Raw genomic sequence first — 21,283 nt, 5'->3', positions numbered from 1 at the left:
TTCTCAAAATAGAAACAGCTTTTTCTTCTTAATTTAATTTTATTTTTTTTAAAGTTTTTATTTATTTATTGGACACAGAGAGAGAGACCGCAAGTAGGGAGAGAGGCAGGCAGAGAGAGAGAAGTGGGAAGCAGGCTCCTCGCTGAGCAGAGAGCCTGATGCGTGGGGCTCGATCCCAGGACCCTGAGATCACGACCTGAGCCGAAGGCAGAGGCTTAACCCCCTGAGCCACCCAGGCGCCCCTTCTTCTTAATTTTAAAAGTAAAAAATGTTCACTGTCAAACTTTCAACCAACCAAGAAATACTTATGTAAGAGAGAGAAAAAAAAATCACCCACTCTCTAATGCTCTGCAGTTAAGCACTGTTAATATTTATTTTTCTTCACTATTTAACACAGCGATTAACATCCTTCCAGACTTTGCTTTGGTCTTTCTCTTTACTTTTTTTTTTTTTTTAATTTTATTTATTTGAGAGAGAGAGATGGAGAGAACAAGTGGGAGGAGGGGCAGAGGGAGAAGCCGGCTCTCTGCTGAGCTGGGAGCCTGATGCCAGGGTTCATTCCAAGACCCTGAAATCAAGATCTCAACCGAAGGCAGATGCTTAACTGACTGAGACACCCAGGTGCCCTAGTCTTTCTCTTTAAAATATAAATTACTTTTGGGGTGCCTGGCTGGTTCAGTGGGTTAAGGCCTCTGTCGTTAGCTCAGGTCATGATCCCAGGGTTATAGGTTCAAGCCCCGCATTGGGCTTTCTGCTCAGCAGAGAGCCTGCTTCCCTGTCTCTCTCTCTGCCTGCCTCTCTGCCTACTTGTGATCTCTGTCTAATAAATAAATAATTTTTTAAAAAATAAAATATCAATTACTTTTTAAAGAAACTGACATATAATGGACACATGTTAGTTTCAGGCGTACAACATAAAAATTCCATATTTTTATCTGTTGTGAAATGATCACCCTAAGACTAGTTAACATCCATCACCAAACATACACATTTTTTTCTTGTGCTAAGAACTCTTAAGCTTTAGCAACTTTAAATATATAATAATATACGGCACTGGGTAGCTCAGTGAGTTAAGGCCTCTGCCTTCGGCTCAGGTCATGATTCCAGGGTCCTGGAATCGAGCCCCACATCAGGCTCTCTCCTCAGCAGGGAGCCTGTTTCCTCCTCTCTCTCTGCCTGCCTCTCTTCCTACTTGTGATCTATGTCAAATAAATAAATAAAATCTTAAAAAAAATATATATATATATATAATATACTATGCAGCCATCAAAAGAAATGAAATCTTGCCATGTGCAATGACCTGGATGGAACTAGAGGGTATGCTGAGTGAAATAATCAGAGAAAGACAATTATCATACAATCTCCCTGATATGAGGAATTTGAGAGGCAAAGTGGGGGGTGTGGGGGTAGGGAAGGAAAAATGAAACAAGATTGGATTTGGAGGGGGGCACCTGGGTGGCTCAGTGGGTTAAAGCCTCTGCCTTCGGCTCAGGTCATGATCACACGGTCCTGGAATTGAGCCCCACATCGGGCTCTCTGCTCAACGGGGATCCTGCTTTCTCCTCTCTCTCTGCCTGCCTCTCTGCCTACTTGTGATTTCTGTCTGTCCAATAAATAAATAAAATCTTAAAAAAAAAAAAGATTGGATTGGGAGGGAGACAAACCATAAGAGACTCTTAATCTCACAAAACAAACTGAGGGTTGCTGGGGGGAGGGGTGTAGGGAGAGGGTGGTGGGGTTGTGGACATTGGGGAAGGTATGTACTACAGTGAGTGCTGGGAAGTGTGTAAGCCTGACAATTCACAGACCTGTAACCCTGGGGCTAATAATACATATTTCTAATAAAAAATAATAAAATTAATATACAATAATACACAGTATTATTTACTACAGTCACTATGATGTACATTACATCCCCAAGGCTTATCTTATTAACTGGAAGTTTATACCACTGGACCCCTTCATCTATTTCCTCCACAACCTCGCCTCTGGCAACCACCAATCTGTTCTCTATGACTTCATTTTGTTTTGTTTTTTAGATTCCACATGTGAGGGAGATCATACAGTATTTCTCTTTCTCTGTCTGACTTATTTCACTCAGCACAATATCCTCAAGGTCCATCCATGTTGTTGCAAATGGCAAGACTTCCTTCTTTTTATGGTTGAGTAATATTCCATCGTATACACACACATTTTCTTTATCCATTCACCCCGTTGGTGGACACTTTAGTTATTTCCAAGTCTTGGTTGTTGTAAATACTGTGATACTCACTACCGTGAGTGTGAGTCTTGTTGGCCGCTAGAGCCAGGTGATCTAGAGGTATACCCTGGGTAGCAACTGCAAACCTCGGGGCATCATACGAGCATTCAAGCTCCTTTCCAGGAGATACCAGAAAGCAGAAGCGAGGTAGAGGGACAGCGCAAAGATGGTACCCATCAGCTCCATCTTTGGAGAATACCTTACTAGGCTCCCAGATCCAGGTTAAATTAGATGCCTGCCCCTCAGGGCTTTAAGATAAGCAAATGAGCCTCTTTCACAGAAATCTGAACCCATTTCAGTCTGCTGCTTCTGTGCTGAGTTCCAGGGTGGGTCAGTCTATTCGCGGGCGACTGCTTTAAGAACTGTTTCTCAGTTTGCTCTAGCCTTGTGGGTCTCATGGGTGCAAGCTCTGATGGCTTTCAAAGCTGGATGTTTTGGGGTCTTGTCTCTTAGATGTACGTCTTGGAAGTTGGGGTGCCAGAAGTGGGGCTCAAACCCTTTGCTCCTCAGGGAGAAGCCTGGGGTTTTGAGTACCCTCCCAATCCCAGGTCGCTGTACCAGGGGTGGGGTTTGTGGCAAGACTGATTCTTACTTCAACATAGGTTTTTTTCCTTACTCACCTAATGTGTAGGAGTCACTCAGCTAGTTGTAGGGTTTTTTCCATCTTGAATGGAAACCCCAGACCTTCTCTATGTATGTGTGTACACACACATATGTGTACACACACACACACAAATATTCATGCTCTTCTAAACTATTTCCCATCTAGGGGCACCTGGGTGGCTCAGTGGGTTAAGCCTCTGCCTTCAGCTCAGGTCATATCTCAGGGTCCTGAGATCAAGCCTCACATCAGGCTCTCTGCTCAGCTGGGAGCCTACTTTCCCCCCTCTCTCTTCCTGTCTCTCTGCCTCCTTGTGACCTCTCTCTCTCTCTGTCAAATAAATAAATAAAATCTTAAAAAAAGAATAAAAAAATAAAAAATAAAAACCCATTCTTTTAAAAAAAAATTCCCATCTAAAAATATAACTTGAATGTCTTTACATAAAACACATACATTTCTATTAATATTTTACGTGCATGCTGAGTGTCCCATTGAACATATGTTCCAAATCTTTCATAACCTATTTCCAAGTATTGGTCTCACAGGATTAGCTATCCTGTGTTTCCCCTTTACAATACTGTGATACCCTGGTAGGCTTATATGCTTAGAGGCAATAAATTACTATCTAATTCCCCTGTGACTCTGCTACTCCATGACCTGTTTAGTCAGCAAGAATCAAATGTGATGATTCCCAAACTAGTTAAGGACACCTACACTTACTTTTCATTAAACACTATGTAAACCAACAAAATATGACTGCAAAAAAAAATCACTGTTCTTTTGAAAACTAACACAGCTACTTTGGAAAGATTTGATACAAAGAAATCAATAAGAAAATTTTTGCTAAGTTAGGTATGGGTGAGATGACCAAGTACCAGGCAGGGAGGGAGTGATCACAGGATTCTCACTCAATTCAGTTAAAGAAACTGAAACTGAATGCAAAAAAAGACAACATAGAAAGCTTTTTTTAAAGATTCTTTTTATTTATTTGAGACACAGACAGACAGTATGAGCAGGGAAAGGGGCAATGGGAGGAAATTCCCTGCTGAACAGGGAGCCCAATGCGGGACTCCATCCCAGGACCCCAGGGTCATGACCTGAACCGAAGGTAGATGCCTAACCTATTGAGCGACCCAAGTGCTGTGATAACTCAGAAATCTAATCTGCAGGCCAGTTTCCAGAGAAAAGACCTGGCACTCTGTTTCAATGAAGAATAAATGTACATATATTTTTTCCAATTAAATGCTAAGAACTGTATGTACTATTCCCTAAGAGTACTTGTTTAAACTGACTTTTTTAGTTACAACCAAAGACTGATCCTGCTAGTGTCAGAGAGAAGGACTTCATACCAAACCGTAATTTCACAGTCATCTACAGAGAGCCACCTGCTCCTTACACTGGTGACCAAATTAGCCTGGACCTTTCTCTCCTGAGACCATCTCAGACCTTACATCATAGTTATGTAGTACATCACGGGAGGGGGTCTCGGTTCATAATCCTGGCCATCCTACTCACCAACTGTATACCTTTAGGTCGATCACTTTCCCTGCCTCAGTTACACATTGTTGAAAGTTCTTGAACTTCATGATGGCATTCTAAATTGTATAACTGGGGTGCCTATGTGGTTAAGCATCTGCCTTTGGCTCAGGTCATGATCCCAGTCTCTTGGGTTTGAGTTCCACATCAGGCGCTCTGCTGAGCAAGGAGCCTGCTTCTCCCTCTGTCCCTTCCTCCTGCTCCTGCACTCTCTCACTCTCAAATAAAATCTTAAATAAATAAATAAATAAATCATATAACTTAGCCTCAGTGAACAAATGCTATTAGGTAATATTAGTACTCAATTTACCATTTATGCATTTGTTCTCAGATAAACAAAAGTTGCATAACACATGACTAAATAACTCGGAACATCTGTGAATACTGGGTTAGGCAGCGTTTGCTGTGAAAAGCAAACCCAAACTCACAGTGCCATAATAGAGACCCATTTCACTTAACCAAGAATGGTTTTACTACTTTAGGAATGGTTTTACTTTATAGTGTAGATTTCCCAAGTATTCAAAAAGAAAGTATTTACAACCCATACATTTACGGTCAACTGATTTTTCACAAGGATGCCAAGACCATTTAATGGGGGGAAAAACAGTCTTTTCGAGTGCCTACTACTGGGACAAGTGAATATCTACATGCAAAAGAATGAACTTGGAACAGCAACGTCACACATACACAAAAATATAACTCAAAATGGATCAAAGATTTAAATGTAAGGGTAAAAACTGTAACACTCAGAGAAAACAGGTGAAAATCTGTATGACTTTGGATCGGGAAAAGCTTTCTTAGACATGATACACAAAGCAATAAGAAATATTAGATAAGCTGAACTTGATCAAAATAAAAACTTTCATGTATCAAAGGACACTACGGAGAACTTGAAATGACAACCTACAGAATGGGAGAGAGTATCTGCAAATCATTTGTCTGACAAGGACCTAATAACCAGAATATGCAAATATACTCTTAGAACTCAACAACAAAAAGACAAATAACCTAATTTAAAAACAAGCCAAAGACTTTTGAATAGACATTTCTCCAAAGATGATACACAGACGGTCAAGAGCACATGTCGGGATGTTCGACATCCTTAGTCATTGGGGAAATGCGAATCAAAAGCACATGCAGATGCCACGTCACACCCACTAGGACAACTATGGTAAAATAAGAAAAAGAAAAAGAAAAAAAGAAGAAGAAAAGTGCTGGCAAGAAGGCGGAGAAGCTGGAACCCTCCTGTATTCTCGGTGAGAATGTAAAATAGTGTGGCTAAGGCAGCAAACAGCTCGGTAGCTCCTCAAGAAGTTACACACGTACAATTACCCAGCAGTTCTACGTCTAGGGGTATGACACCGACAGAACTGACAACAGATGTTCCTGCCACAACCTGTACATGAATGTGCACAGCAGCGCTGCTCGTAACAGCCAAAAGAGTATATACCCAACGTCCATCAACTGATGAATGGATACGTAAAATGTGGAAGAGCCTCTTACACAACCATAAAAAGGAATAAACTGTTACATGCTACAACACGAGTGAAGTCTGAAAACATTCTACTCTCAGGTTAAAGGAAGCCAGACACAAAAGGCCACGTGTTATACAATTCCACAGATATGAGATGTTCCAGAAAAGGCAAATCCATAAAAACAGAAAGTAGATTCATGGTTGCCAGGGAATAAGGGGAGGGGAGAATTGGAACTAAGAGGTTTATTTTTCGGGTGATGGAAGCATTCTGGAATTAGACAGAAGTGATGTATGTACCATATACACAGTAAATATACTAAAAACCAGAGAAGAGTACACTTTAAAATGGCAACTATTATGCTTTGTGAATTATATTTTGATGAAAAATGAAACAACTTAAATATCAACAAGTTAAATGCTAGGATACATTAAAAATATCCAAAGTAACACTAATCACAGGAACAATGGAGTAGCTACATGAATTTCAGACAAAGCAGATTTCAGAGAAGGAAAATTATCAGGCATAAAGAGCAGCATTACATGATAAAGAAATCGACTGACCAAGAAGACACAATTATCCTTAATGTATGTGTACCTGATCAACACAGGTGAGACATAACCTAACAGAACTGCAGGGAGAAATAAACAATTCCATTATCACAGCTGGTGACTTCAACACTTCTCCATCATTAATGGGCCGATCCAGCAGCAGGGCAACAAGGATTTGACAGATGTGCACATTCAGTCCAGACATGGCACACTTAACACCACCATCAATTACCGTACAACAGATGTACACAGACAATTTCACCCAGTAATAGTGCAACACACATTCTTCTTAAGCTCATATGGAACACTCATCAAGACAGAATAATTCTGGACCACAAAACAGAACAAATTTTTAAAAATAAAAATTATACCAAGTATGTTCTCAGACCGCAATGGAATTAAAATAAATTAAAAAAAAAAATCTTTAAAAATCAGTAACAGAAGATAGCTGAAGAAGTCCAAAATACATGGAGATTAAATGACACACTTCTAAATTACAGGAGACCAGTCTCAACAAAATACAATGTAGCAAAATGTGTGGAATGCTGCTTAAAGGGAAAATACAGTACTGAATGCAAATATTAGGAAAAAAAAGATTAAAGTCAATAATCTAAGCTTCCATTTTAGGCAACAACAACAAAATCAAATCTAAAGTAAGGAGGGGCTCCTGGGTGGTTCAGTTGGTTAATCATCTGCCTTTGGCTCAGGACATGGTCCTAGGGTCCTGGGACAGAGCCCTGCATCAGAGCTTCCTGCTCAGGGAGGCTGCTTCTCCATCTCCCATTCCTCCTGCCTGTATTCCCTCTCTCACTGACTCTCTCTGTGTCAAATAAAATCATTAAAAAATACCCTAAAGGAAGTAGAAAAAAAAAAATTAGAGCAGAAATCAATGTAATTAAAACCAGGATTTTTTTTTTTAAATCAATAAACCCCAAGTCTGTTTCTTTGAAAACATCAATAAAACAGATACACCCTTAGTCAGGCAAACAAAGAAAAAAAGTTAGAAGACATAAATTACTAATATCAGATGAAAGAAGGGAGGGCTACTGCTAACAACCCCAATCACTGTAAATTCACCCAAACATTTATGGAATACTACACAATTCTCTAAAATCTCTTCCAGAAAGTAAAACTAGAAGGAATACTTCCTAAATCATTCTAGGAGATCATTATTACCCTGACACCAAAACCAATACTACAAGAAAAGAAACTACAAACTAGTATCTCTCATGAACACAGACACAAAAATCTTCAACAAAAATTAGCAAATAAAAGCAAACACTATATTAAAAAATTATACACCAGGGTCATGTAGGATTTATTCCAGGTATGCAACATTAGAAAATGTTCAACATTAGAAAATCAATGTGATCCATCATATCAACAGAAAAAAAATCACATGATCATATCAATGAAGGGAGGAAAAAAAACATTTAACAAAATCCACACCTCTTCATTATTAACCCTCAGGAAACTAGGAATAGGAGGACTTCCTCAACTTGATAAAGAATGTCTCCAGAAATCCACAGCTAACATGATATTAATACTGAGAAAATCGAAGACAGGGAATCAAGGCAATGATATCCCTCCTACTACTACTATTCAATACTATACTGGAAGGCCAAACTAATGAAATAAGGTAAGAAAAGGAAACAAAAGGTATACAACCTGGGAAAGAATAAAACTTTGTTCACAGATGACATGACTGTCTACAGAAAATACAAAGACTTCACACCCCACACCCTCCTGAAACTAGTCAAGTGATTATAGCAAGTCTGCACAATACACAGTTAAAATACAGAAGTCAATTGCTTTCCAATGATGTATCAGACAAAGGGCCAGTATTCAAAATTTATAAAGAATTTATCAAACTCAACATCCAAAAAACAAAAAAATCCAGTCAAGAAATGGACAGAAGACATGAACAGACCAAAGAAGACATCCAAATGGCTAACAGACACATTAAAAAGGGCTCCACATCACTCAGCATCAGGGAAATACAAATCAAAACCACAATGAGACACCACCTTACATCAGTCAAAATGGCTAAAATTAACAAGTCAGGAAACAACAGATGTTGGCGAGGATGTGGAGAAAGGGGAATCCTCCTACACTGTTGGTGGGAATGCAACTCTGGAAAACAGTATGGAGGCTCCTCAAAAAGTTAAAAATGTAACAACCCAACGACTTAGCAATTGCCCTATTAGATGTTTATCCAAAGTACACAAAAGGGGCAAAAGCACCCCAATGTTTATAGTCAAACTATTGAAAGAGCCCAGATGTCCATCAAGATGAATGGATAAAGAAGATGTGGTATACATACACACACACACACACATTACTCAGCCATCAAAAAGAACAAAATCTTGCCATTTGCAAGGACATGGATGGAACTAGAGGAAGACAAATACCATATAGTTTCAGTCACATGTGGAACTTAAGAAACAACAGATGAATTTAGGAGAAGGGAAGAAAAAATAGAAACAGACAGGGAGGCAAATCACAAGAGAATTAACTACAGGAAACAAACTGAGGGTTACTGGAGAGGGGAATGTTGGGGTAACTGGGTGAGGGGTATTAAGGAGGGCACTTGTTGGGATGAGCTCTGGGTGTTGTATGCAACCAATGAATCACGAAATTCTAACCATGAAACTAAAAGTACACTATATGTTAATGAGATTGAATTTTAATTAAAAAATTTAAAAAGTCAATTGCTTTCGTATATACCAGCAATGTACAAGTGGAATTTGAAGTTAAAAACACAAGACCATTTACATTAGCATACCAAAAAAAATTAATACTTAGGTGCAAATCTAACGAAATATGCACAAGATCTATATGAGAAAAAGTATAAAATTCTGATGAAAGATAACAAGCAAGGTAAGATGTGAAGTGGAAAGTCCATAATCTTGGGTAAGAACACTCAATACTGTTAAGAGGTCAGTTCTTCCCAAACTGATCGACAGACTCAATGCAATCCCAATCAAAATGCCAGGAAGTTATTCTGTGGATACCAACATGTTGACTCTAAAATTTGGATGGAAAACTGGAAAACCAAGAGTCCCAGAGTAGTCAACAAAATATTAAAGAGCGGGGAAAAAAAGGAAATTGAGGATTGCCACCACCCAATCTCAAGACTTACTATTAAAGCTATAGTGATTAAGACAGAAGGTGCCTGGCAAAAGAGACAGGTCCTTGGAACAGAGTGGAGAGCTCAGAAAAACATCCACACACACAGGCAAAGGCAACTCAATGGCAAGGACAGTCTTCAACAAATGGAACCGAACAATGGGACATTGATAAGAAAAAACAAAGAAATGAAAAGAATAAAAACAAACTTTTCACACCTTTCACAAAACCTAAACGTAAAATGCAAAACTTCTTAAAGATGACATAAGAAAAAATGTAGGGATCCTTGGATTTGGCAATGACTTTTCAGATATAAAACCAAAAGCATGATCTACAAAAGAAAAAAATTGATGAGAGGGACTTTGTTAAAATTAAACTTCTCTGTAAAAGACACTGTTAAGAGAATGAAAAGATGGGATGCCTGGGTGGCTCAGTTGGTTAAGCAGCTGCCTTCGGCTCAGGTCATGATCCCAGCGTCCTAGGATGGAGTCCTGCATCCGGATCCTTGCTCCGCAGGGAGCCTACTTCACCCTCTGACTCTGCCTTCCACTCTGTCTGACTGTGCTCACTCTCGCTCGCTCTCTCTCTGACAAATAAATAAATAAAATCTTAAAAATAAAAAAAAAAAGAGAGAGAATGAAAAGACCAGTCACAGAGTAGAGAAAATATCTGCAAAACACATCCATGGTAAAGGACTTAAAATAAGAAATATAATATAAAGATGTCTTAGTAGCAACAAGAAATCAAACCTAATTTAAAAATGTGAAAAGAGCGGTGGCTGGGAAACCCAGTCAGTTAAGCATCTGCCTTTAGCTCAGGTCCTGGGACTGAACCCCACACTGGGCCCCCGGCTCAGCGAGGAGCCTGCTTTTTTTCCCTCTCCTGCTGCCTGCTGCTACCTCTCCGTGTGCTTGTGGTGTTAATAAATAAATAGAATCTTTAAAACAGAAAAAAAAAAGGATCTGAAAAGATGCTCAACTTTGTATGTCATTAAGAAATTGCAAATTTAAACTAGGTACTATTACATATCACGTAGAATATAAAAAATCCAAAGCACTAGTAATACCAAATGCTAGCAAGGATGTGGGACAACCGAACACTCATTCACTGTTTGGTCAGAATGCAAAATGGGAGGCACTGTGTGAGACAGCTTGGCAGTTTCTCACAGAACTAAACACATTCTCACTATAAGATCAGTAATTGTGCTCCTTTGTATTTACCCAAAAGAGCTTAAAACTAGTGTCCACACAAAAACCTGCACACGGATATTTACAGCAGCTTTATTCTCTGAAGCGCCAAAACTTGGAAGCAATCCAATCTCCTTCAATAGGTGAACAGGTACACTGTGCCACACCCACACAACGGATTATTCGACAATTAAAAGATGAATTATTAAGCCACAAGACTTCGAAGAACCTTAAATGCATATTGCTAAGTGAAAGACCAGTTTCAAAGGCTAAATACTATAGGATTCCAACTCTATGGCATTCTGGAAAAGGTAAAAATTAACCAACATTATTTATTTTAATTTATTTTTTAGGTCATCTCTATACCCAATGTGGTGGATAGAACTCACAACCCCGAGATCAAGAGTCAGATGCCCTAGCAACTAAGCGATCCAGGTGCCTCTGAAAAGGTAAAACTCTAGACAGTAAAAACATCCCGGGCTGAGGGGTGAGCGAGGAGGGTGCAGAGAGAGGAGAAGAAACAAATAGATGAGGTACAGGGTTTTTCAAGGCAATGAAACTAGGCTGTAAGATACCAACAGTAGGTAAATAACATTATACATTTGTCAAAACCCACAGAACTTTAGAAAGAGGAGTGAACCCTAATGTAAACCATGGATTATTAATTAATACTGTATCAATGCTGGTTCATCAGTTGTAACACATGTACCACAACAATGTAATACATTAATAATAGGAGATAGTGAAGTTAGAAGAAAAATATCTTCTCTTTGTACTCAGGGGTATTTCCTATCTGAACCCAGTTAAAGTACAAATCCCCCAAAAGGCCAGAAGTTGGTAGATCACAAGAGGTGTTGGAACACAGGAAAATAAATGAGCAAACCAGACAAGCTGCAGGTAATTAAGAACCATTAACCATCAGAGGAGCAGTGACATCACTCAAAATTAAAACCAAGTAGAGTTTAAAAGTTTAGCTACTTTACTAACTAGCTGCAATCAGGGATGGCAAACAAAGACTAATTCAAAGTAACCTGGGAATTAATCATTTAAAACTTACCAATAATCTGAAATTAGTAGCTTTAATGCTATGAAAATTACATGGAATTTGGAAAGATTGAAGTTCTCTAAACTGCCAAGAAGTAAAACACTCCTTCCCAGATACATGGACTTATAAAATCACTATATACTATCTCCACGAGAAGCAGAATCCCCAGAACCATCACTCTGTAAAGATGAGAAGTACTAAGAGGGCATATGAAATTTATGAGCTCTGCCCTGAAACATGTCCCATTTCATCGAGACAAAAAACCAAAATAGTTAAGCACTAATCTGCACACTACATAGGGGTTGAAAGACATAGAAAGTTTGTGTGAGCTCACGTATGTGTGTGTTTCCAACCATTCTTGAAAACAATGGACAACAGAGATGAATAAATGTCCCTGTATATCCCATAAATATTCCTCAAATATTTATCATGCAACTCCAGCTCTGCTCTAAGACCTGGGGACACAGTCATGAAAAGAAAAGACAAGGTCTCTGCTTTTAAGAAGCAGATATTCTAATGAAGAAATGAGAAAATAAATATGTAAACAAACATTATATTAATGAACAGTGATCAAATAGTGATTAATGAATAGTGATCACAGCTAAAAAGAAAACAGGACAGAGTAAAGGTCTGAGTGACAAATGGGATGTATTTTAACTTGGATGAACCAGGAAATATAGAACAATGAGTTGAGATCCAAATGACACAAAGGGGCTAGCCACAGGAAATGTGGGAAGAGTGTTCCCGCCCAAGGTATCAGTATGTATACAAAAATGTCCTTGGAGCTCTTCCCTCCAGCGCCTGCTCTCAAATCTCTGACCCAGCTAGGTGGGGACATAATCTAGGACTTGTGTCTCCCAAAACTCATTCTAAATCTTTGTTCGGTGACTAAATTATTCAAGCTTGAGAAATTAAAAACATATGCTAACAAGATCTTCCCACCATCTACAGAGAAATCATCTTAAAAGCATCATGAAATAGTAACACTGAAATTCTAAAAAACTTCTGTTCTAACATTTTCATCAATTTTATATCAAACTCCTTTGTTGAATTTATATACCCATTTGACATATTTATGAAGAGACAAAAAAAAAAAAAACCCTACATTCCGTAAATGTATTTATCCATCTAACAAATATTTGAGTACCTAAATACACTCTGTTCCAGCTGGTTTCTTCTCTTTATCTCTTTTTTTCCCCTCAATTTAACACCAATCATAATCTATGTAGGCTTTTAGTTCGCTTTTCATAATTAATTTCTTGAGCTATTTAAAGGAATTATCCAGTGCTAGAGTTCTCAACACTGGTCACACATTAGAATCACTTAAGGAACTTTTTTTTTTTAAGATTTTATTTATTTGACACAGAGAGAGAGATCACAAGTAGGCAGAGAGGGAGGGAATCATGCTCCATGCTGAGCAGAGTGTCCCATGCAGAGCTCGATCCCAGGACCCTGAGACCATGACCTGAGCTGAAGGCAGAAGCTTAACCCTCTGAGCCACTAAGGCACCCCCTCACCTGAGGAACTTAAAAACAAAAAGCCCAAAGGGCACCTGGCTCATTCAGTCACTGGAGTGTGCAGGTCTTGATCTCAGGGTTGTGAGTTCAAGTCCCATGTTGGGTATAGAGATTACTTAAAAAAAAAAAAAAAGAAAGAAAGAGCCCAAGTCCCAGTTTGTGATTAATTTGTTTAAATGTTTCAAGAAATTTGATGCTAAATGTTGTAAGACTAGTTAAATAACAAAAAGATATATTTACATAATACTTCTTGCTCTCAAATTTTGAACAAAGAACTTACTAATAATCAATAACTTAGTAGACCAACATTTTATTTAAATAAGTTTTATGGTACTACAAAGAGTGAATTAGAAAATCAAAAGCAAGGAGAAATGGGCATGGTGTGAACATGGGGAAGCAAGAGAAAGCAAGAAAGTATGTGACCGGGAAGCGAATGCTTAGCTCTGAGATCCTTCTCTGAGAGAAGGACAGATTAAAACCTAAAAAGAAAGAAAAGAAGGATCCCATGCACTCAAGGAAAGAGAAGTCCCCCAACATCCCTCCTGCTTTTTCCAATATAAACACACAGCTGGGCCGACTTACCACATCCTGGTTGGTACCGACTTTATCAACTTTTCTATTTAGGCCAAACTTGACCGGTCAATGATGGACGGGCTGTGTGCCAAGTGTACCAGTTGTACAACTGACTGTGTAATGGCTGAAACTGAGAAACCGGGGTGAAAATATCAAGAGGCTCTAAGGATTGCGAAAGAGCCAAGATTCAAATGATTACCACGTACACACAAGACAAACTATGCAGATGACTGCTCAGTACAGAAGTAATTCAGAGTGTTATACTGTGGCATCAGCTGACCCAGACCCAGACCCAGAAGATTGCTGGAGTTCCCATCATGGACATCTCTAACCATATAGATGACACTGAGCAAATGCCAGATGATGATGGAGCCCCTCACTCCTATGTCTTAATAGAGTTCCTCAGCTCTCCTTTACCAACTTTTCCTGTTGCCAGTTCATACAAGCAATTTTCCTTACCCAGTTCCTCTGTTCTGAGCTATGGCTAAAGACACTCACTTTTTTATTTTTTGAAACTGATTATCTTGTACCATTTTACTTTTTGTTGCATCTTTTTATAAATCAGATGACCGCTCACAAGACCAAAAAAAAAAAAAAAAAAAAAAAAAAAAAAAAAAAAAAAAAAAAAAGGAATGGAAAGGAAAGATCAAAAGGGAGGACAAAAACAACAAAAAAACAGTTCTTTTTTGCCGGGAAACCTTCTTACAAGTGCCAATCAGATAAACTTTATCTGATGTTACATCGTCACAACTCCTCTACCATCAGGGAAAGTAGTTCACATAAGAAAATTTCTCTATAAAATGAGTTCCAGGCTTACATTCCATATTTGGCTAATTAGAATTTCATTACGATGTCTGTCTCAAACTGATGCGGAAGAGAATGGAATCTTGTCATCAAGATGTGACATCGAACTAAGAACCCACAGGGTAAGCACTCAGCTCCTGTGATACGAAGACAGCTCCTGGGGATGGGCCACCCTGGGCAACAGTGGCTGACCTGCGGGCCTGCGGCTATCTACCATCTGTCACTCTTCCCTCTTCCTCCTCTGTCAGCTGCTATCTCCAGCCACCGTCAACAAAGTCCACCTCAAACAGCCATCACTTCCCTCCGGTCCCATTTACCGTAGCTAAGCTCCAGGCCAGGCACCCAGATCACCAGCCCTGTGGGAACTTCTTCTAAGGTAAGAGGTGGCCCTATTGGTGAAATGCAGGTGCCAAGGCATGCGGACATTGTGCCATCTTCTGCGCTATTCTTAATGTTCTGATTGTCCCACTTCCCTCAGTTCCCACCTGTGGCCTCTGGAAAGGAACATATTACAGTAGGATTTCCAAGGACTGATGCATGGGGGTCAGGAGATCTGGCCTGTGATTGGCCCCAACTAGCTGTGTGGCTTTAAAGGAAGTCATCACACCTCAGGCCTCAGTTTCCTTATCTGCAAGCCAGGATGGACTAGAGTCTTTTCAGAGGAGCCGGCAAAGATCACATAGATAAGCACCACCTCATTATACTAACAAGCAAACAGAAGGCTGGAGGCGAGAGATTTGCCCCAAGTCAGACATAAGCAGGCAGAGAGCAGAGCCGAGGATGGGACCCACATCTGCAGGTCACAGCTAATCAGCCAGCACAGTACAAACAGATCTGAGCAGCTGCTCATTCTTCCCCTTTTCCGTTTTGTCCATCAGAATGCATGCTCCCTGCAAACAAGGACACACAGGACCTGCTTCCTGTCTCAAAATTCCCAGTTCACCCAATTAGAACAGGGAGGAGCCTCAACGACTTACCCCCTCACCCACACACACGGTTCTTTTACCTATGGAACATGAGGGTACATACATTCACCGTCCAGAGGGCTCCTGCCTTCACTTCTCATGGAAAAGGTCATCATGTGCCTACCCGGGGTGCCAACGAAGCCACAGGTTCCAGAGAGGAACTGACACAGAGAAGTTCGAAGGAGGCAGACTGGCTCAGCGCAGAAAGAAACTGTCTACCAAGGAAAACTACCCCATGGGGGACTGATTCTCTTTGAAATACGTTCGAGTGCATGGGAAAATGGTTTTTCAAGAGCTGGTGGACTGACCAGTCACCTGGTACATACAAGATCACATCCGCATTCTGACAAGAGTGGCTTGCCTGCAGTGTAGACCAGGGGCCAGAAAGACAAGGAAGGCGCATGGAGACTGGGTGAGAAGCTTCTACGGTGTGATGGCAAGGGCGCGCTGCAAAGGTACGAGAAGAGATGGAAAGAAGTATATGGACTCAAGAGGTTTAGGAAGCGAAATCCACAGGACTTGGTGTGACAGACTAGAGTTTGGAAAGGTGACAGAGTAGGAGTTGACTTCTGGTTTTCCGACTCCAGGCTAAATGGATGAAGTGTTTACCGAGAGAGGCAATAGAATAAGAAAGGTGGTTTTCAGTGGAGGAGGTGCTCATGAATTCCGTCTTGAACCTGATGAGTCTGAGGGGCCACAGACACATCCGAGAAGAAAGGTCAGCAAGTCCGATACACAGAACTGGTGCTCAGGAGGCGTGTGAGCCAGAGACAGGAATCTGCCTGACCTGCTGATAGGTGGTCATGAAGCTGCACAAAAGGTCATCTAGGGAAAGAAAGGAACACAGGGCTGAACCCATAATCAGCATTCAGTGGCTACCAGGAGCATGACTTTGCACAGGAGACACATCAGAGAGGTAGAAGAAAGACAGGAAGCAATGCAGAGCATTTGGTCTACTGTGATGTCGAGTAAGGAGACAGAGAAAGGTCAGGTGCGCTGACTTAGAAACAGTTTTGGTAAGAACTCTTTAGTGGAACGACAGGGCCTGAAGGGTGGAAGGTGGGAAAGTCAAGTCAACCCCTGAGCACTGGCTGTGATGCGCGACAGTGACAGGGCAATACCTAGAGGTGGGGCAGTCAAGTGGGAGAGGATCAAACAGGAGCGCATGATGGGAAGGAGTGCAGGGGAGAGGATCCTCGCAGGCTCCTGGAAGGGCAGGAGGGCATGGACTCCAAGCCAGAGTGAAGACTGAACCCGAGGAGGAAGGAGAGCCCCTCCCTGTACCAGGTGAGGAGGAGAAGGGGACAAATACAAGAATGGGATCATGATCAGCACGATGGAGGAGGTCCCGTGGGGTGGCTGCTAATTTTTCTGTACGACTGGAGATGAAGTCATATGTTGAGATGGAAGAGGAAGGCTACATGTGATGTCAATAGCACACCCATGTAAATGGTCTAATTTATCTGTTATGACACTTTCTCCCCCTACTACCAATACGTTATGTCCTGCTTATCTCTTAGTTGGCTGTCAACCCAAAGGATTTTCGTATTTCTAAGCCGACAAAGTATGATGTTGCCAGTGCCTTTGCCCCAGGTGACCCTTCCCCATCTGCCATTCCTGCACTTTGATCACCTACCTCTTTTGCATACCTTTCCCCTTCTATTTCTCATTAGATCTCATAAACATGACTTTTTAAGTAGTCTCCTGCCACCAGTCAGCTCGAACTCAACAGATATGACCATGCAACTTCCTGCTGTAAACCTGACTGCAGCTCTACCATGAAGACTGCATCAACGTGGACCCCTCAATGTATGCAGTGTCCAAGGTGCAACCCGCAGCCCCACCACATCTCCCTTTCTACCATCTCAGTCTCATTCCAAAATGTGCCAAACAAGACACCTATGTAGAAATACAACCCTGCCAGCAAGCTCTCCACTCATTTCTGCCTCGGAACTGTAACTTAACAAAACATCTCTCTGACGGAAACACAAATTGCATATAACCTTTATCTCCAGCAGCCACATAGAAGATCAATACCACTTTACACAGAACAGCTGTTCTATGTATTTTCCTTCTATGTATGAAGGGGTCACGTTCATTAACACTACAAATTGTACATTATATTCAGAAATGTCAGAGCCTTGAAAGAATATGGAATTGCTGGCATTCTAGCCACTTTCCCAGTTTGCTCTCTTCCTACCTCTAAGTCCTACTTTAGAACTGCTATTTTGAGATTTCTATTTTCCGAAGCTGCTTTGACCAAAGGCATTCTGTCAGCTCAGAGTGAGAAAGATGGCGGGGCAAGGAAGTGCGAGAAAATGCTAGTGTTAGGCTCAAAGAAAGCCTGACGAAGTCCAAAGACAGACAAGCTAAAGAGACTTCCGTGCTTTGAGATTCTTTAAGTCTGTGTGTGTGCCTTTTCTTCTTCCAATGACCTCTCTCCTCATCACGTGTCGTTCATTAACAAAAGGTTTCTGGATCCGAGAATTCACTCTGTGCTCTCCTTCAGACACTCCATTCAATTTACACCTTTTATTACAGTGGCTTAACATCACCATACAAGAACAAGAGTACAATATACCTTCGTCTAGGCATCCCTACATATTAAAAATGATATGGCCACACTGCAGAGGATCCAGACATAAGCACTTTTTTTAAAAAAATATTTTATTTATTTATTTGACAGACAGAGATCACAAGTAGGCAGAGAGGCAGGCAGAGAGAGAAGTGGAAGCAGGCTCCCTGCTGAGCAGAGAGCCCGATGTGGGGCTCGATCCCAGGACCCTGGGATCATGACCTGAGCCGAAAGCAGAGGATTTAACCCACTGAGCCACCCAGGCGCCCCCAGACATAAGCACTTTTAAAGCCAGAGTTTGGGAGATGTGATCTGAATGCAAGTATCAAAAAGGAACTAGCTGGTTAACCCAAAAAAGAAAAATACATATTATGACTTGAAGCCATAAAAAAGTAAGAAATTCAAACTCTTTTCAGAATTTTAGGTACCTACAGAGCCAAAACTTTTTAACACTGAAACCAGCTACTAAATCCCAATCCTTAGAAATTAAACATATACGTTTTGATAGTTTAAGTACAGACCCAGAGGGATACAGAAAACAGATAAAGCTCCTCCTGGCTCTGATTCAAACCTTGGGACATTTTCAAGGCTATGTCTGATGAACCTTTCCTGTCAGTAAAGTCTTTTCAGTTTAAATTTCTATTCTGTAAGTTTATGTCCTACAGTTATCTGCTGCCAGCTTCAGGCTGACCTCACCAAGAGAAGTAGGGCAACTTTAGAAAAGGAGCTTGGTATGCTTTGTAGTACTGGACCAGAACCAGTAACGACAGTACAGTCTTTCAGATTTCTCATTCCGGGAGCTTAAGACGAAAGTCAGGCATAAACGTTAGGTTAAGTGCCTTTTTGACCCGATTCCTGGTAAGTACGTGTATTCAGAGATGTGTTCAACGCACAGTCGCTCAGCTTCTAGGCACAAGGCACTGGGAGGCTTCTGTCAGGCCGGGGGAGCGGCGGTCTGACTGTGCCGCACGGTACCAGAGGCGGGTCCTACGCGTCCGGGGCTTTTACGTTTAGCTCAAAACCACTTGCCCTGAACTTTCAGGCCTTTTCATTCAATGTGCACGATTTCACAGGAGTGCTTTCTCCAGGCTGCACCTAGCCCACCCGAGGCCAAGAGACTCACTGTGAAGTGCAGTGAGGTCCCCGCCGAGGACCCGTCCGGGGCAGGGACGGCCCAGGAAGCCCGCAGGAGAAGCCCGAGGAGAGGCCCCGGAGGGCCAAGGAGGGCAGGCCACCCACGGCCGGCTCCGGGGAGCAGAGCCCAGGCGCGCACCTTCATGAACTCGTCCTTGTCGAAGCAGAGCGTGTCCAGCCCCTTGGGCAGGTTCATCCTACTTCTCTCCATCCCGCCGGCCGCCGCCTCTCAGCACCGACACTCGAGCGAGGAGAAAAGGTAGGAGGCTGCGCTCCCCGACGCTACCGGTGAAGCCACGGCGTTTCCACCGCACAGAAGGCACTGCTTCCTCCAACATGGCAGCGTCCGCGCCTCGGCCAATGAAAGAGGATGCCGCAGGCCCGCCTGCGCCTGCCTCCGCCAAGAGAGGGGTGCAGACCGCTGCCGCTGAGCCAGCAGGTGATGCTGCCCCCATGCGGCAGAGGGCGACACTACAACCTCGCGTAAGTTTCTGCGGAGCAGCCAGGACGCTGGTGATGCTGGGTGAGCGGGAGAGGGGGGGCGGGGAGGGTCAGGGGCGCTCCCTCCCCACCTCGCCCTTTCCCTCGGAAAATCGGCCTGCGAGCCTCTTCCAGGACCTTCTCCCGAGATTGTCCCGCGGGAAGCACAGCCGTGGCCGGATGCTGGCCCTTTACTTCTGCGGCCGATTGTCCAGAGTGGGGGGCGCGTCCCGGTGTCAGGCCTCCGGTCCCCGTGCGCCGCCCCTGCAGCCGCCTGGGCGAGGAGGCCTCTGTGGGAACCCGGCTTCTGCCCTTAGCCCTGGCACCCACCTGCGAGCGTGGCTTCTCCCCCGCCGAGCTTGGCTCCAGCGATCAGTAGGGAGGAAGGTGGTCAGCTGGCAGCCTCGGGTCTTCAGGGCAGCTCCCAGCTCCACTTTGGCTCAGCTGCGGGGAGGCCACAAGTTTGGGTTCTCAGAGCTCTTAAAGAGTCACCTTGCTACCGGCTGACAAAACGCAGCCGACAAGTAGATGTGGGAGCATGTTTATGTCCAGTCCGCTCTAGAATGGGCGGAATCCTGTGTTTGTGGCTAGCGTTGGTTCGATCGCCACACCTGCCCCCAATTTCCGAGACCCCCTCCTCCTCCTGCCATCCACCCCACATTTATTTTGAGATTTTTCTTTTCTCTTCCCTTGCTCTTTCTCCCACTGTCCTCACCTTTAGTGGGAATGTCATGGTCAAATGATGATTCATTTCTCTTTTTTTTTCTCCGTGAGGCTCTGACAGCTCAAACCACAGATCTCATGTGAGCCCTTCAGGCTGCAGCTTTGCTGTAGTAGCCCAGGCCTGGGCTGCCCCTCCCAATGCTGTGATCTCCCAGAGATAGCACAAGCAGTCCTTAGAAAGGGATGGGACACAGCAAGACAATGGCTTACAGTGAGTCTTGCATTCGAGTCACTCCAAACGGGAAACTGGTCACTTTTTTTAAAACGTGAGTACAGGGAAGCCTGTTAAGCAGCTGCCTTCGGCTCAGGTCATGATCCCAGCGTCCTCGGATAGAGTCCCACAAGGGCTCCTTGCTCTGCAGGGAGCCTGCTTCTCCCTCTGCCTCTGCCTGCCATTCTGTCTGCCTGTGCTCGCTCTCCCCCTCCTCTGATAAATAAATAAATAAATAATCTTTAAAACCTGAGTACAGAATCTAAAACAATACATTCCCTAGCGTGGGCCTGGCAAGGCCTTGTTGAGGAAAACGTTCCCAGTCAATATCCAGAGACTATGACTGGTAGGATGAGAGCTGGAATCTTATTTGGAGAATCAGAATAAATTGCCAGGGGAACAACTATGAAAGTGCATTCTATGCCCTGTTGTGGTCATTTGTATATAGGGAATGAAAGCCTCATTATTTGGTCTTTGTTTGTTTACTCTTATTATGAAAATTCTCAAGCACACACCAAAA

The 21,283-nt window shown here is 42.4% G+C and overlaps 1 protein-coding gene across 9 annotated transcripts in view; it reads right to left on the bottom strand.

Moving 5' to 3' along the window:
* LOC131810247 (conserved oligomeric Golgi complex subunit 2-like) overlaps positions 1 to 19,726 on the bottom strand; it is a 58,061-nt gene extending 38,335 nt beyond the window's left edge. For 6 of the 9 annotated variants that reach the window (XR_009345499.1, XR_009345495.1, XR_009345497.1 and 3 more), the window contains exon 1: positions 19,489 to 19,726. Coding sequence is in view for 3 of the 9 variants with exons in the window: in XM_059137954.1 (XP_058993937.1) it covers positions 19,489 to 19,560 (72 nt within the window). In the remaining 6 variants the exon portion in view is untranslated. Of the gene's footprint in view, positions 1 to 19,338 lie in introns of all 9 variants that reach the window. The other 3 variants (XR_009345494.1, XM_059137953.1, XM_059137952.1) reach the window with 1 other exon arrangement.
* Between the last annotated feature and the right edge of the window lie 1,557 nt (positions 19,727 to 21,283).

The sequence above is a fragment of the Mustela lutreola genome, chromosome 10, assembly GCF_030435805.1.
Source record: "Mustela lutreola isolate mMusLut2 chromosome 10, mMusLut2.pri, whole genome shotgun sequence".
NCBI lineage: Eukaryota > Metazoa > Chordata > Mammalia > Carnivora > Mustelidae > Mustela > Mustela lutreola.
This window is presented reverse-complemented; position numbering and strand designations above follow the sequence as displayed.